The sequence below is a fragment of the Homalodisca vitripennis genome, chromosome 6, assembly GCF_021130785.1.
Source record: "Homalodisca vitripennis isolate AUS2020 chromosome 6, UT_GWSS_2.1, whole genome shotgun sequence".
Classification (NCBI taxonomy): Eukaryota; Metazoa; Arthropoda; class Insecta; order Hemiptera; family Cicadellidae; genus Homalodisca; species Homalodisca vitripennis.
Window position 1 is genome coordinate 72391631 of NC_060212.1, and position 17310 is coordinate 72408940.

General features: G+C 33.3%; 1 protein-coding gene across 1 annotated transcript in view; it reads right to left on the reverse strand.

Moving 5' to 3' along the window:
- Nucleotides 1-1194: 1194 nt before the first annotated feature.
- LOC124365427 (neuropilin-1-like) overlaps nucleotides 1195-17310 on the reverse strand; it is a 28534-nt gene continuing 12418 nt past the window's right edge. The window contains exons 2-3 of the mRNA XM_046821407.1: nucleotides 4564-4841; nucleotides 1195-3606 (exon numbers count right to left, since the gene is read on the reverse strand). Coding sequence (XP_046677363.1) covers nucleotides 3390-3606; nucleotides 4564-4841 — 495 coding nt within the window. The 3' untranslated portion in view covers nucleotides 1195-3389. The remainder of the gene's footprint in view (nucleotides 3607-4563; nucleotides 4842-17310) is intronic.

Here is a 17310-nt window from a genome sequence, read left to right on the forward strand (position 1 = left end):
TAATCCCACAGGTCCGAAGTAAAAAAATCACTAGTTTTAAAATATACTTTTAAATTTCCATTTCAGCATGATTATATTCTTAGCGTACAGAGAAGTGTTACGAACTGTTCGTGGATTACACAATATCAGGTTTCAGCTATGTCTGGAAAACAATGGCAAGCACTTCAAACGTTATTTCATGTACGCTAATAATATTGCGAGGCTCAAGCGCATGGGTGAAGTATATTTACACACACACACACACGCGCGCGCGCGCACACACGCACGCGCGCACACACACACATATATCACATATATATATATAATTTCTTTAATTTTTTGCATCTAAATGGCATCACTACTTCTAAAAAAATAACCAAAACTTTCAAGTCCTAGTCAAAAATAGATGTTTTTCCCGCAGTGTTTTACGAGTATTGATTACAGCATCAGTGGTTAGAGATAGAAAAGGACTTAAAATTTGAAAGTTATTCAGCTTTTTAAGGCTTTTAATTTGAAATAGTAGTAACTCTCTCCTTTACCATTTACCAATTTTGGGTTATGGGTATTTTTTATTTTCAAAAACTTAAGTTTTAACGTGATAAGATATGATGAAAAGTACATACATGGCATGCAAGTTTGATACTTTCAAATCATGAAGAATCTAAATACAATTATTTTTGGTTTTGGTTCATATCGCAGCAGTGCCAATAAAACAAATGAGCACATTTTGCACACAATTTAGACCGCATTTTGAAGCTAATGTAGATAATCAAACTATGTCTTTACCAAAACGTGTTGGGTGCAAAGATCTTTAAAATAGCGTGTGTTCGCACTTGAAAGTTTTCAGATTCGATCATGAGATTCCCTAGTTTTGTGACACCCTGTATTTTTACATAATCGGATTATTTTAAACAAATTCTTAATGGTCGAGTTAAATGGGAATCCGTGTATACTAAATCCCCGCAGTTAGCGTTTAACTTTGGTACGTTTGTGACGCGTAACACTCTGTACACATACATATTATACACATTACTGCATCTTAGCATTCACTGCTGCGTTTTCAAAGCGATTTAGCAGTTAAATATATTTACAGTGTTGTGCAATTTATAAAAAATTGCGTTGTTTTTTTGTTTGTTTGTAATTGAATGCAGTATTTAAAATGTACATATACAAATTTAAACTAGGGTAAGGATCATAAAAAATAAAGAATTTCACTGTCTTGGAAGCCAAAAATGTATTTTTGTATAAATGAATAGATAACTTTCCTCCCCACTTTATTTATAATACGTGAAGTTATACAATTTCGACGTCTGTCATATAAAATAAATTTACCCTGGTAAATCAAATATTGCTTCAAATAAATAGTAAAATGTTTTCCTATTCCTTTCTATGTATTGAAAATGGATCTGAAGTTAACTAATCGTTAAAGAAATCGTATACTTTGTAAATTATGTTATATATAAAAAATATAAAAATATTATTCTCGTCCACTTAATGAAGCATTATATAAAACCTATTACAATTGGTCAGTTAAATAAATACAGTTAACTAAATTACCTGAAGCATTATGTGAAGCATATTGAGCAGGGTGAGGATGTTTGAGTTATTTATGTAATATGTAATGATTATACATAAAAGCTTATTGAAGTGTACTTTAGAGTCAGAAATTACTAGATATATAGTTTTTTTTCTTATGTAATATATTCTGAGGATAAAATAATACATGGTCTACTTGATACATATCCAGAGACACCTTAAGAATCTAATGTATTCATGATGAGGGAAGTAAAAACATTCTTTCAAGTATTTTAATTTGAAAAAAAAAACTGCTAAGCATATTATCAAAATTTAAGTTGACTAAATTAAACTAATTAATTAAGTTTTCTGAGTTATGATAACTAAATATATACAATACATTATTTTACGATTAATTTCAAATAAATGTAGTTTTTATTCTAGGATATCAACAACACTCACATTTCTGCCTACAAAAATACAGACATGTTCGACAAGGCACGTCTTGATTGCCGCTGGATGTTGATACGTCTATAGTTGACACAGAAGATGAAGATGGAACAGGACACTGATATCGGGCCCAAAGACTTTCCTTGATCAACAAAAGCCAGTCCTGAAGATTCCATCTGAGACAGAGAAAGTTGTTTGGAGGTGTCCCAGATTGTAAAGAAGGTTCCCAAACGAAGAAACCCTCTGAGGTTCCGTCCAGTCGGTAATCATCCACCCTCGCAGGAACCGGGTTTCGTTCAACCGTTGTTTCAATATACTGACTGAGGTTCGAAACACTTCCTTTACTAAAAGAGGCGACCCCACTGGCGCGTTTGTATCTCTGAGAGTACGAATCGTCCTGGTAAACCTCGATGACGAATCCGTTAAACAGTTTATTACTCGAAGAATCCAACCTGAGATGGAGGGTCTTCGAATTTTCTGAATCAAAGAATTGTGAAGTCCAGATGACTCCAGTTTTACATCCACACACCCTGGTTCCGTCTATTTCCAGGTATCCTCCACTACAACCAGTACCAATGTCCTCACCTGTCCAGAAATACCTGAACTGAAAACGGAGCTGGGCTGTCAGTGGGCTGTATCTGCTTACGGTGTAGATGCAGTCCGAAGACTGGCTTCTTGGAAATCCAGGGCTGACTATGAGGAAGTGACTGTCAGAGTAGATCTGGCCGCAACATTGCCCACCAGTGGTCCCAAAACCTGGGGATGGCGGCCAAAAGAAATGCATTGGTGATTGTGGTGCAGTTGGTTTATTTGAAAATCCAGGAGAGCTATACCATGGATATCGAGAATAGAACGTGGATGATCCTTCATATCCTACAGGTATTCTTGTGTCTGTTGGAGGGTAATAAATTCGAGGAGGAAGATTTCCAATCATATTTGGAACCTGAGCAGGATTATATCCAAAATATGTATCAAAATTATTCGATTTAAGATATTGTTTACTGGGTGGTAAGATTTGGTTAGTATTTTCTAATGGAACTCCATTAACCCATGAGTTTTCTATAGGAACGTGTTGTTTAAAAGATCCACCTTGAGCTGGACCGCTTGATAAAGAAAACAGAGGGTACGGCTTTGGGTAATTATAGCCTTCTAGTGCATCTCCAGGGTAGATTTCTATTGTATCCTGTGGTATGCAATCGTCAACATCTTGCTTATCGTCCCCTTGGAATTCATTTACTACCAGGGGAACAGAGTCTGTGCATAGTTTCTCACTCGTTGTAAGTCTGAATCCCTTATCATTTCCTTCTGAGTCAGTGATGAATCTGATCTCTAGGCTATCCCCTACTTCATAAATCCTTGGACCTAAAAGTTCTCCACACAGACGTTCTCCATTGATCTGCAAACTATCTTTGGTGCAATTTATTGACTCTTCCAGCGCGGATTCTTCAAATCTCACCTCCATCTGGCAGATTCCGGGGTATACTTGGTATGATCCTGTATTTGCAATCTAAGTTTGCTGGATAACCTGTTGGGTATCCTGGACTCACGATAAGGACATTCTCTCCTGAGTAGTTCCCTCCACACCAGGTGTTGGTCTGTCGACTCTTGCATTCCTGCTGTTTCACAGTTATGTTGAAACCATCACCACCTTCTGGGTTTCCCCTGGAACACAATTAAACACCAATGGCAGATTATTTTGACGTTTTAGCCACTTCTAACCATTTAGAACAAATTATCCCATTAAAGCAATATAATAAACAGTTTCTGCCAAAGAAGGTGTTTAAGCGTTAGCGAAACCACTTAAAAGGATGGGAAAATTTTATTTATGTCTCTATGTCTGTCTTTCCGCCCGATATCACGGACATGAACTGACTTATAAACTTGAACTTTTGCATGAAGCTTCATTTAAATATAAACAATACCGGTGTTATCGAATATTTTTACATTTGTTTTATAGGTAACTGTGATGGCAATGAGAAAATAGTATGATAAAAAAATCTCTAATAAAACTGAGTTCAAACATATGAGATTTTAAAATTATTTTTTAGAGAGTAAAAAGAAAAGTTAGTAAATGGAAAGTCAATTTTAAAAGTTAATATTTTGATACTGCTATGAAATGTTAATGAAAAACATGTGAATTTGTAATGTGCCTATCATTATCTTACTTCTTGAAAAATGTTTGACCCGTTTACCTTAAATTTGTATGAAAATTAATTTCTTTATAGAGAAGAATAAGTTCTATGCTACTGATCAGCAACAGTGAAATTTGCTGAGTATCATTGATGCCGATCAGTAGGGTGACATAATGTTTCTTTTGTCTACCAGATAAAGGGAGGTGTAGAAATGTCTTCTCAATATGATTGTGTGCCTGCCCGCAGGGCATCTCGAGAATGCAATGAACTATAGGTTTTTAATTTTTCATACAACCTCAGCGAAGTCTGTTACACAACATGTGGTGCCGTGTACTCCTACCTTGTTTATTAGCATTTAAATAAATATTAGAGAAATTCAAAACATTTTTCTTGAAGCTTTTGTTAAAATGCTGCTCAAAATCTACAAATACAGGCCTTTGATCATTTTGAGTATTATATAGTAATCTGTCAAAGTGCAAGTTTATACCTGAAGCTGATGAGTGTGTGAGGCCGTTGAAGGAGAACGTCCACAGAGCGTTGAGTGCCACATAGAGGTCTGCCTCCGACAAACAAACCCCACCGGAAGGGTGATGGTGGTGGCAGGCAAGGGGGTAGAGTAAGGTGACCGAGATCCAGGACCATACTGCACGCTGAGGGTGAGGCCGGCTCCACTACCAGGTCACACAGTAGGGGCGCACTGTATGGATGAGGGTAGCCAGGCGAGACCAGGTAAGTGACTGGTGATGAGGTCTTACCCCCACATTCCTGGTAATAATTAAATAATTAATCTTAAATTCGGTAATTTTTAAATGAATAAAAAGAAACAATAAGAAAACACATAGACAGAACAAATCAACATTATTATCATTATGGTTTCAAATTACGTAGACGTTAACAGAACAAATATGTATTGTAACTGTTTCGATTTTCAGACTTTCAAACTCATAAATTTATTAGTTCTATTTTCACAGATATGTAAGCGAATACGACAAAAATGCTGATATGTAACTCATTATAAGTTGCATTGACTACTGAATTCAACTGAGAGCAGTATATAACACTGGTGGACCTTTTTAAATTTTTACAATGGAGAAAATGGTAACGCACTGTCAGCGTATTACGCTGCTGAGAGGGACCAGGGACAACAAGATGATAAGCAGAGCTGGTACGGCCATCTAGCATACATTACAGTTATTTGAGGGAAGATCCGTCACCTTGGATAAGTATAGAAATGAATAGTAATTCCTTGGAGAATGAAATAGTGTTAGGTGTTTTTTCATTCACCTCGAAAAAAGTTAAATTTAAAACATTTAATCTAAAAGAGTAAAATAAATGCTGAGGATTAACAGTCCATTTATTCTCAGCCCTATATACTTATGCTATTCTTCTGTTACAAGATCAATAGAGCTTCTTGATAGAAGAGCCACTAGCAGGAATCATGAATTTACAGCGCTCTGAATAGAATCCAAGGTATTTGAAATGTGACCGCCCCTCATTTATATTTTTTTAGCACAAAACCAATTTAAGAGGGATCGCATGACTTCTGTGTGATGGGAATCTGCTTTGTGGTGGCATGTGTTTTACACGCTCAGAATCACAATCAATACCTCATACAATTCTATAGGGCGTCCCGTAACTCTCTAGACAAAAGGTATTTGACGATATTGCTCATGTCAAGACAAACATATTTCACCATATGAACGTGAGGTTCTCAGTGAATAGCCAACAATACAAATAAGTGAAATGCAACTCTTAATGTGGGCCACGTCTCGTCACAGTAAATTTGCTGTAAATAAATTATTTATTACTTTATTTAAATAATTGTTTTGTCGCTATATTTGTGATGCAATCCTCTAAAACTGTTATTCTTGTAATTCCTAAGATACTCAAAGTTTAAAAGGTTTAATGGCCACTATTTCAAAAATACTTCATGATAATTTCATAACTTGCCTCGTTATCATAAACGTTGGAGCCAAATGTTTTATTATTTAATTTATTAGTGTTTAAAATATGTTTTAATCAAAATCACATACAGTCAGATTGATGGAAAACCAAGTATCGGAGACCCAAGATCTTATAGTGAAATATGTTTTCATGACCTGAGCAATAACGTAGTATACCTTTGTCCAGAGAAATTACGGGCACCATGTATTATAATTTCCCTGTTCTGTTTTCTTAGCTTACAGTTTAACTTATTGTTTAACGCATTTCATAACTTTTCTTTTTTACATTATTGAGCTTAACAACTATTCCCAAAATATTTCCTGAGAGTTTTAAACACCTATTTTTGATATTTATTTAGTGTTTTGATTATATAAAGAATACAACTTTAATTTCAAACCCATCACGTTAAGGTATAGGAATAAAAAGAGTTGTAGGCGGCTGATTTTATCCTTTCCCTTCCTTACCAATGCCTTCCTGTCTTATTGTTTCAGATGACATGCCGCGATACCACAGGAAATACCGACATTGGTTTTCTTTTTAGTATCTCACTTTCGCAAGTGCTGGTATGACGTGTGGGTTCATTACTCCTATGATTATTCAAAGCAGTTTTCGTGAATGTTTCATGTATTTTCTCCTTTTTTCTTTCGTGTTCAGTGATAGTCTACTACCGCACATTGTTGCTTTTAAGTATATATATATATATATATATATATATATATATATATATATATATATATATATATATATATATATACAGGGTGTATATATACTATAAAGCCTATATGTACTATATGTATTCTCACCTGACGAAGTGGATGGACTTCATCCTCGAAACGTAGGTACTTGGTCTTATAAAGTATTAAATATCTCTGTACATCTGATACAATATGTCCTTTCATTCCAACCTCTGTTTAATATTTACTTGTTTCAGCGGAAGAACTATTCTTTTTTTTTACTTAATCAATACTGTATTGCTCATTAGTGTAAACCGGAGCCACTATTCAGTCGATAGTTTTTCCTGCGGTACAAACACTTTGTATGTGGTGCATTGCATTGTGACTCGATTTTAAAATATCCAAGGGATTACTGCGCTTGCGTGTTTCTTCAATTTGTCACGAATTGAATGTTTCATCAAGTAATGTTTCTGCCCGGTCCCTCCCTTCTTATTCCTTCAGCTATTGTAAATATGCTGTCGTACAATGTTAAAAAAGCTTCCGTCAACTGTCTTATTTACACACACTCATTACTTTGTGCATTAAATTGAATTATATTTCAACTTTAAATGCAACAACCAGAAGACATACTGAACAGACAATCACAAAACGTTCTCATGAATTAATTACAGCCTTATAGTAGTTCATTGTTGTCTACCAAACGTATATTTTTTTATGTTTTGTAAACAAAGTTTATTATACTTTTTCTTATAACATTGAATGTTACATCAAAACTGCTGATAGGAAGTGGGTTATTAAATTAAGAATAACTGCCTGAACAATCAATACATGTACGTGAGTTTTAGTAAAAAAATTTCAAAATAAATGTTCATAAGTTAGGGGCCCAATGAGCTCTATACTGGGATGTATTTCATATACAAAAGTCATGTCTATAATATAAAAAGCTTATATTTTTAAAATAATAGTGTAAGACTTTCGCCAAATCTTTCGCAAATTTAATAATTTCTTTTGATGATATAAATGCTGAAACCTGAGGCATTTAGTTTATAAATATTGCGTAAATGTTTAAAAAAATGTGTGATATATTTATCAAGCTACATGTGTTTGTTTTGTTTCTTACGTCAATAAGTAAGGTTACATAAGTAATAATTTTCAAAATAGGCCACAAAAGTGTGGGGAATGGGAAATCACAATAAAATTAAGAATTGACACAAGAGTTTCCGTTGCAATGTATATCATTACTAATTTGCATAAACCTCTACGAAATACAGAAAACAATATTAGCAGAAACGTTACGTTTTTCTCTAAGATTAATACTTTGAAAATGGATGCTGAGTACAAAAAATTTGGTTGTTAATGATTAAATATATTTAATATTTTTAAAAGACTTTTTATTTTAACAGCGATTTTAGTTATTGAAAACTATTATTTATATAAATATTTTGGAGTGCGAAAGTTCTTACACTCCAGATGTATCTTTTTGGAATTTGAAATGCATGCGAATTAAGGCTCTTTCCCACGTACTTCTAAAGTTCCAATGTTAATAGTATGAAAGTATTAAACTTTAGTTTAAAACATCTAATTACTATCGCACGTGTTACTCGGGCAGTTACTCTCGACCCACTAACCAAATTAATCAGCGGATTGATTATAACATCCACTAACTAACTTAATTTTATATGATTTCTTTATGATGATTACACACATAAATCACAATGTAGTACACTAGTGTCAATAATCCGGATCAATTAAGAGCCAACCCAATCCGGATTTTTGCAGTGTCCTGATTATCGAAATAAACAATAAACGAGGCAATTACAAAGAGCTAATTCAAATTGTTGGGCAATTGAACCTAAATCATTTTGTTAATTATTGTAGTAGAGCAGTTAATAAATCTATTCATTACTATATAAATAAAACCTTTAAATTTTGAAATTATAGGAATATACAATGGCCATATTTTGTGTAAAGTACAACTAGTGTATATAAAATTAAAATGCCGTACCTATGTGATTTAAATTAAATTAAAATAAAGTAACACTGTGATTAATAAGACTTGATTACAAATGTGACGATAAAATGGGACAGCAAGATCTTGTTGCGTTACAGTGTACGTGTATAAGAAAACATTTTTCGCCACAATTTAATCTTACATAAAAAAACTGGCTGCTACGGTCAAAATATGTTCAAATCAATAAATTCAGACACAATACCCTTCAGAATATAAGGACTGATTGCTCAACCCCAGCAAGAACGTAGCTAGAAAAAAACTTGGTCCAGACAACTGTCAGACTACAAGTCTTGAGATATTTTAATCTTGTTACCTATCTTTTTATATGGTGTGAATCTGAAAAAAACATTACATAACAGTTATTACAACGGTCGTGTAAGCGAGATCTTCTATGCCACACTACAGTTCAGTGAGGGTTGATTGACAATTTCCTTAGATACAGGTACATAGTTATTAAGCTTTGTATCATATCGCAAATATGACTTTTTCATGAAACTCCCTAATAATATTTTAAATAATAATCTTAAAATGAGTACAATCATTGATAATTTTAACATATATTTCTTCGATACTGATAAGAGACATGTCTGTTTCCATTTCAACAGAAATCTATTAGTGACAATTACGTAGTATTAGCCTATAAACGACTTCTGTTAAACTAGCAAGTCTAAGAAAGTTGTTGGCCACTCATCATCTACTACACTCATACTCTCAGGCGTCATATTCTAGTCGGTACGGACTAAGCCTCAAAGCTACGAAACAACTTGGCAGCACGGCATGGCGCTTATTGGCTAGTTCAAGAACACGTCATCCACAGGCTCTTCCTTCAATGGACTTGATAGTTTCATGTAAGGTCACAGTATGTTTTCCCATTTGCAAGTAGGTCATATCAAAACTTTCAGCAATGTAATTTCCTTGTTAGGTAAGTTTGAGCTTATGTACTTTTCACAGATTAGCGATAATGACTTACTGTTAATTCGTGTTAAATTTGTTTAGATTTTTCCAAACATGTGTATTCGCTAGTTTTGTAGGTTGAAAGACTTTATATTTTATAAATTATTGGTATTTAAGTTTTCTGTTCAAGGCCTTTAATATTGCAGATTATAAACCAATAATTCCACATTTAAATATAAAAATATGCCAATATATAAAACGCAACCGTGAAATTTACTTGCTTGGCAAAGGCTGGTAATCTCCATATGGCTCGATTCAGCCTTCTTTAGCTATATAATGTCCCCGATAAGAATTACACTAATGGAAGAAATATAGAGGAAATGAAAGAGATAATTAATTTAAATTGGGGAATTATTAAACACGATTGGACTATTCAATTCATGCTAAATTTAATGCAATTTATATACGTTTGTTGGCATTGTGCGCCACGCAAACGTCTACTAATGTTGAGTGGACTATGCATAACGTTTGGACGTTAGCTGAATTTTTACTTATATAAGCTTAAATGAGTATTTATTTTAAGATTGCGTTAGTATAATTTGGTGCAAGGTATCTGAATCATGTTTAATGCCACTGCAAATATCAATATTTTTATTTCACTAATTACACATAGTGTTTCAGTACTGTATACAAATAAGCTCTGTTTCTGGACCATAAGCTTATTTAAGAATATCTTATTTGATACTTTAAAAGATTTCCAAATATGGGCACGTTTTTGTCTATTATACGTATTTTTATTTTTAAAATCCAACAAACATAAAGTTTTGAAATGTTATATCAGTTTTATACCAATTAGTTAAACCTAACACAAAATAGTCAATACTTCATCAAACCCTAAACCAAAGTGACCGTAATTTTAAACATTGAACAAGAATAACTATATACAAGTTTTACTTACATAATTATTTTTAGATATTTGAGTATTAAAAGTAACGATGACCCATTTATGGATATTGCTTTATATATATATATATATATATATGTGTGTGTGTGTGTGTGTGTGTGTGTGTGTGTGTGTGTGTGTGTGTGTGTGTGTGTGTGTGTGTGTGTGTGTGTGTGTGTGTGTGTGTGTGTGTGTGTGTGTGTGTGTGTGTGTGTGTGTGTGTGTGTGTGTGTGTGTGTGTGTGTGTGTGTGTGTGTGTGTGTGTGTGTGTGTGTGTGTGTGTGTGTGTGTGTGTGTGTGTGTGTGTGTGTGTGTGTGTGTGTGTGTGTGTGTGTGTGTGTGTGTGTGTGTGTGTGTGTGTGTGTGTGTGTGTGTGTGTGTGTGTGTGTGTGTGTGTGTGTGTGTGTGTGTGTGTGTGTGTGTGTGTGTGTGTGTGTGTGTGTGTGTGTGTGTGTGTGTGTGTGTGTGTGTGTGTGTGTGTGTGTGTGTGTGTGTGTGTGTGTGTGTGTGTGTGTGTGTGTGTGTGTGTGTGTGTGTGTGTGTGTGTGTGTGTGTGTGTGTGTGTGTGTGTGTGTGTGTGTGTGTGTGTGTGTGTGTGTGTGTGTGAGCAGATTAAAGTTCTGTCTAGTTACGCAGTAATATATTCTACAACGTCGCCTCAATTAGTTAACTCTAATTATACTTTCAAAAGAAATAGAAAGTAGTTTCCTCTTAAAATTAAAATTTATAGTCAATATTCTTAATGATTTTCCTTTCTTGTTATAGCAATAACAATCAATGAGTATTTTCAACAGCTGGTTATTGCGCTAACATTTACAACAGCTGTTAAATGTTTCTGAATATAATAAATCTATATATTTTATATATATATATATATATATATATATATATATATATATATATATAAATTAATGTTTGTGTGTTTGTCCTTTATAGACTCAGAAACTATTGGACCGATTTTGATGAAATTTTGTGTGTGTTCGAGAATGGTTTAGATTTTACAATTTGGTCCAATTTAAATAGTTTATTTAATTATAAATCTTGCTGTTGATGTTGGAGTGTTTTATATTGGATCCGACAGACTGCGCTACGACACGTAATACAAAGCGAACTGATACTTAACAGCTGTTAATACTTTCAGCTGAAGTTCATCAAAGAGGCAGACACATTTGTTTACATTTAAATTTTAGAAAATTTTTATTGTAAAGTGCTTGATCAGTAGTGTAATGCAGGTTGCATAGAAGACGTCATTGCCCAATTTTAAATTCAGATTGCACCAATCATCAATAAACTATCTAATGCAATGAAACTACTATTAAACGCTATTATGAAAACAACCTCATTGTACAAATCCGTGAATGTTTGCACATAAGGTAATCGAATTTGGTTACATCGAAGGTAAATGAAAAGCCGAAAGAAGACACTTTATGATGGAAATTGGGTTTCTTTGATACATTTTCTTGAAGGCACACTCCTAAATAATACTGGAAATATCTTAGACAGAAAATTAATTCATTAACAGACCGAATTTGATTCTTTATAACCTAATTAGTTTACCGAGATTTATCCATATACATTAATTGTTCTGAATAACTAGCACCTAGCAAAAACCACGAAAGATAGAGGCAGGAATATGGTACATACCTTCATAATGCGCCCAAGAGGCTCATGAAGGAACGACTATCAATTATCTCAGCAATGTTTAGAATGTGATAGAAAAAGAATAAGTCAATACAGTGTACTGTTTTCAACGGGAAATTTCGTACGAAGTCGCGGGCAACTGCTAGTTATTTCATAAATTAACTAATTGTTTTTCTTATAATATTATTTGAATCATAAGGGAATATATATTTCTAAGTGTTCAAATAAAGATGTTATATAAATTATAACCTTATTTACTTATTTAATAAACATTATTTTTAAGCAGTTTATCTCTGCAACCAAAAGAAATCAGTAACACTACGTTTCGAGATCTGCAATCTGAACTCTTCGTCAGGTGAATGAGTAATCTAACCTATAACTACGACACATCTTATTTTAGTTATGTGTTACGATCTCAAAACGTAGTGTTACTGATTTTTGTGCATCAAAGAACGATGGTAGACGTCCGGAAATATCTTTATTCCAGTTAACAATCTTTCCATTATCAAAAACAAACTTTAAAAAAAGAATTCTATAATCAATGTTGTAGCTTTGGAAATCTGTGCTCTCACCATGGTGCTCGAACTTCTTAACTTCCGAACTTGTTTCAGTTTTAGGCTGACCACCCTTAAAAGATTTCGTCCTAACGAAAATACATTTTATTGTATGTATTTGTATTACATTAAATAACGTGTTCTACAACTAGAACCCAACTGCTGTTTTGCGCGTTTATGTAATCTACAGAAAAAATACTTTTAATTTGTAAAGAATTATACATGAATCGTTTAGAAGTGTTAAATGTTGGTGCATAGTTTAAAAAGTAAATTTGTCTCTATTTTTGCGAACAATACAAATTTATACGAATATGTTATTGATTTATATCTACCTTACAGTAAATATTGAGGGATTTATTCACAACGCTCCACTATTATGAGGACGCAACCATTTGAGAGAAAAGTATGTATGTAAAACCGTCATATTATACGACGTAAAGCACCCGATCAGGTTTATATTATGCGGTGGTGATGTTAGAGTGGGTAGAGCGACTCATCCGGCGCTCGATGGTACGATAAATTGCCTCTTAAACGAGTATTGCAGCGCCATCCTTGGGGAGAAATGTTATTTTTGGTGTTATGATATTCAAATAACACGTTAGGAAAATTGATTCTTCATTAATCGGCTAAACAAATCAACTTATTGAACGTAGTGAACAAATTATGATATAATTTATTTAATTAATATATTTTTAGTTTGTTTCCATTAAAAGCTTCATAGTAGGTAGTTACTCCACATTTCATATTGTTAATTAAAAGTTCTCTAATTATAATATATCCCTTTCTCAATTAACAAACATTTTAAGTAATTTTTAAATCTTTAATAAATGTAACCGCATAATAATGTCTGTGCTGTGTAATACAACACAGTAGTTGTGTGGACTTCCTATTAGTAGTTCCCATGTTGCAGGAGGAACATCATCAGGCAATGTTAGTAATTCTTCTTAAAGAATGCTTAGCGCTCTTAAAAAAATCAACATTTAAACCGAACTTATTATAGGTAATCCCACAAAATACAATATTAGGTATTTAAATAGCCAATGAAGATTACATCCAACCATTATAAGTCATTTCCGTGTAAATTTGTATTTACACCACCAGTAAAATGTATACAATTGGTAATACAACGTACTTGAAGAGTTGCTGATGATGTACTTAACAACATAGATGCCCATAGTAATTGGCGATCGTCACGGCAGAAAAAAGATAGCGCCCATAAGGAGAGGAAATGGTAGTGGCCTTTTTATTATTTATTCATTGTAGATTAACTTTTTAAAATCATATTGTGACTCCGTATTTGTTTATTAGAGATCTTTGTTTGTCCTATATCTTTCCTTCTTAGTTAAATTTAAGGAATCACAATATAATTTATTACTTCACACAAAATAATTGGCACACCTACAATAGCTACTAATTAAGTTAATAAACACAAAAACACAAATTAACTGGAAAATACAGCGCAAAATAACGTGCACACACTGGATATCAAGTAAACGCAAATACTCGACCATCTCTGACTCAGCAAAAATAGGCACTGACAGGTTGAGAGAGAGAGAGGAAGGGGCTGTTTCTTGAAAACAGAATGACTCATTCGTATGGCGCTACCATACTGGTGGCTGGTACGGCTTCTGTTTACAGGCATTTCATTCGTTGCCTCCATATTTTTCAATTGTCTGATATCACCTATTATATATTTTGTTTATACCTCATAAGATATTATAGAAAACAATTAATTTTTTATTGTGGAGAAAAGTGCAATTCACCGCTGTCTGTATTAATATTTAAATCAACCGATGTGGAAATAATTTTACGTAAAACAGCGTTAAAACCAATCATATCCAGATATGAAAGTGCTTTATAAGAGGCGAAGTGGGTAATAAAACCGTTACAACAACAATTCCCACAGTTATGTACTGTAATACATTTTTGAAAAAGAACATAAATCTAAGATGTATTTGATAGCAGTCCTACCAAGCTGAATATTCATTGAATACCAATATGTGGTTGAACGGAATGCCTTCTTATGTATTAAAGGTACTTCTATGTTATAACTATGAAATACGGAAATTTAATATCTTCTTTTTAATTTTTGTTGTGGTTAAAGTTTTTAATCCCATTTTCTCTGTAAAAGCCTATTATTATAATACAATCGTTCCTTTCGACCCTTTTTATTTCAACATGAAAGTTAAACTACAGAAATTCACCGTTTTCAATTACTGTAAAATTACCTGTTATTAACTAATTTATGTTAAAGGTTAATTAATTTGAGACAGCTTTAAAGTTTCTTTGGAACCTAATGGTTATGTATTTTAAGTAGTCCGCACCCGCGCGACTTCCTGTTACAGGAATGAACGAAGTTTGGCAACGTCGCTCAGTCCCCATACGCTGCTCCGAGGTCATTGACCAAATAGGCTCCTCTCTAAACTTCACTCTCTGGTGGTCCCTAATAACCACCATAGAGACCATTCTATAGTCTGGTGGTAGGAGGTTACGGAGTAGCCCAAATAATTAAGTAGTGTGGCAAATAGTAGCCTACATAACAAAAACACCTCCTAAAAAGATCATGTTTCACGTTACATACAACGTATTAATACAACATAAATTCATTACTTTTAAATATGATATCCTTACATAAATAAAGTGTTAAAATCATTGAACAGCGGACCTAGAAACTAACTCAAATATTTCTATAAAATATTTCGATGGAAGATCCAATTGTCCATCGTTATTTCCAAACTTTCAATTAAAATGTATTAAAACCTATATATATATATAATATATATATATATATATATATATATATATATATATATACGTTAAATTGTATAAATGGCAATAGCCTTATTTAATTTCAATAAACATTGAATCACAAAAAGTACTTGCTCCGCCGGGAGTCGAACCCGGATCTCTCACTTGCCGGGTGAATGTGCTACCATTACACCACAGAGCGCTTACTTTTTCCGATTCAATTATTTTGTATTTGGCCGTATCTGTCACATATGCGTTTAAATAAGCAAACTAACATATGATCGGAAGACCAAACACCTGTCAAACGACTTTTATTTACGTTAAATTGTATAAATGGCAATAGCCTTATTTAATTTCAATAAACATTGAATCACAAAAAGTACTTGCTCCGCCGGGAGTCGAACCCGGATCTCTCACTTGCCGGGTGAATGTGCTACTATATATATATATATATATATATATATATATATATATATATATATATATATATATATATATATATATATATATATAAAATTAGAAATATAATTTATATAAAAGGATGTTTGCATATATGACATTGATATACTCAGAAACTATTTGACCAATTTTTATACGGAGAAGGTTTATATACTATTCCCATTAATATAACTCACCACCAGGCGGAGCTGTAAAAGATACGTTTTCAAATTTGCATATTATAAACTGCAATTACGAAACAGGTACGTATATTAAGTAACCAAACACTATATAAAAGCGCTACGTTATGATGTATATTTTTCATTGCAATTTCTGGTTGAACTTAAAGCTTGAGTGTTAAACCACTTTAGAATAAATATATGCACGTGTACAATGGCTATAAGCATAAACTTTTGACAGATTGTCTTGTTTGAGACAACAAGGCAAACTTTACATCGGCGTTTGAAATATAATGTACTTGGACCAGAAGTGCTCATAGCAAAGCTTACGAAAAGCGTGCGATGCAGCGGAAAACAGCTGGTACTTCTTAAATGAACACCTTATTGATGAATAATTCATTAGAAAATAATACAGTATTGTTACTTATTATATGAAATGTTCATACAATACGAGAGAAGTCCATTTATGATATTGAACTATACAAACTGTAGTGTACAAACCAGACTGATGTTCAAATAAGCTCTGTCATGAGTATTTCCACTTTTTTACTGGATCTCTATAACAAATTGAATAGACGCTCTCAAGTGAGTGACAAATCAGGTTTGCTCTTGACGAAAACTGAGTCAAGAGATCAAAAACTATTTTCTCACAACTGACTTTTAATCAAAATAGTCCCGAATTTTAGACCAACAAATACTAATCAATGACAGCTCGCAATCTGTATTGGAGTAAAGGAAACAGAGGAAATTCAATTTCATACAGAACAAGGCTGGATATCGTAGTCAATCAGAGTCATTGTATGGAAAAATGTTGATCCAGGACAATTGTTTAGCGGCCTTTGATACAAAAAGGCGTATTTGTCTCCGCAACCTATAATATTGTATATCATCTTGCATAACTTAAAAGTGCATCTGCAAACTTGTTATGAACGTTCTGAAGAACAAATTTAAAATTTAAATCAAAATTAGTGTGAGTGAGCAGAAGACACAATATCAAGTCCATTTCTTAACAATTCCAGACATCATAGGGATTCACGGGTTTGACCAAAATGACATCAAAATTATTTACAATAAATGATAACGTGGGATATCTATTATGTGCCGATGAGTTAAGCTTAAAAGCAAAGCGTGTATACCTACTTTCTGAATACCTAATCTGTACGCTTTAAAGACGACTTTAACTAAAACGTGCACGTACTGTACGTTAT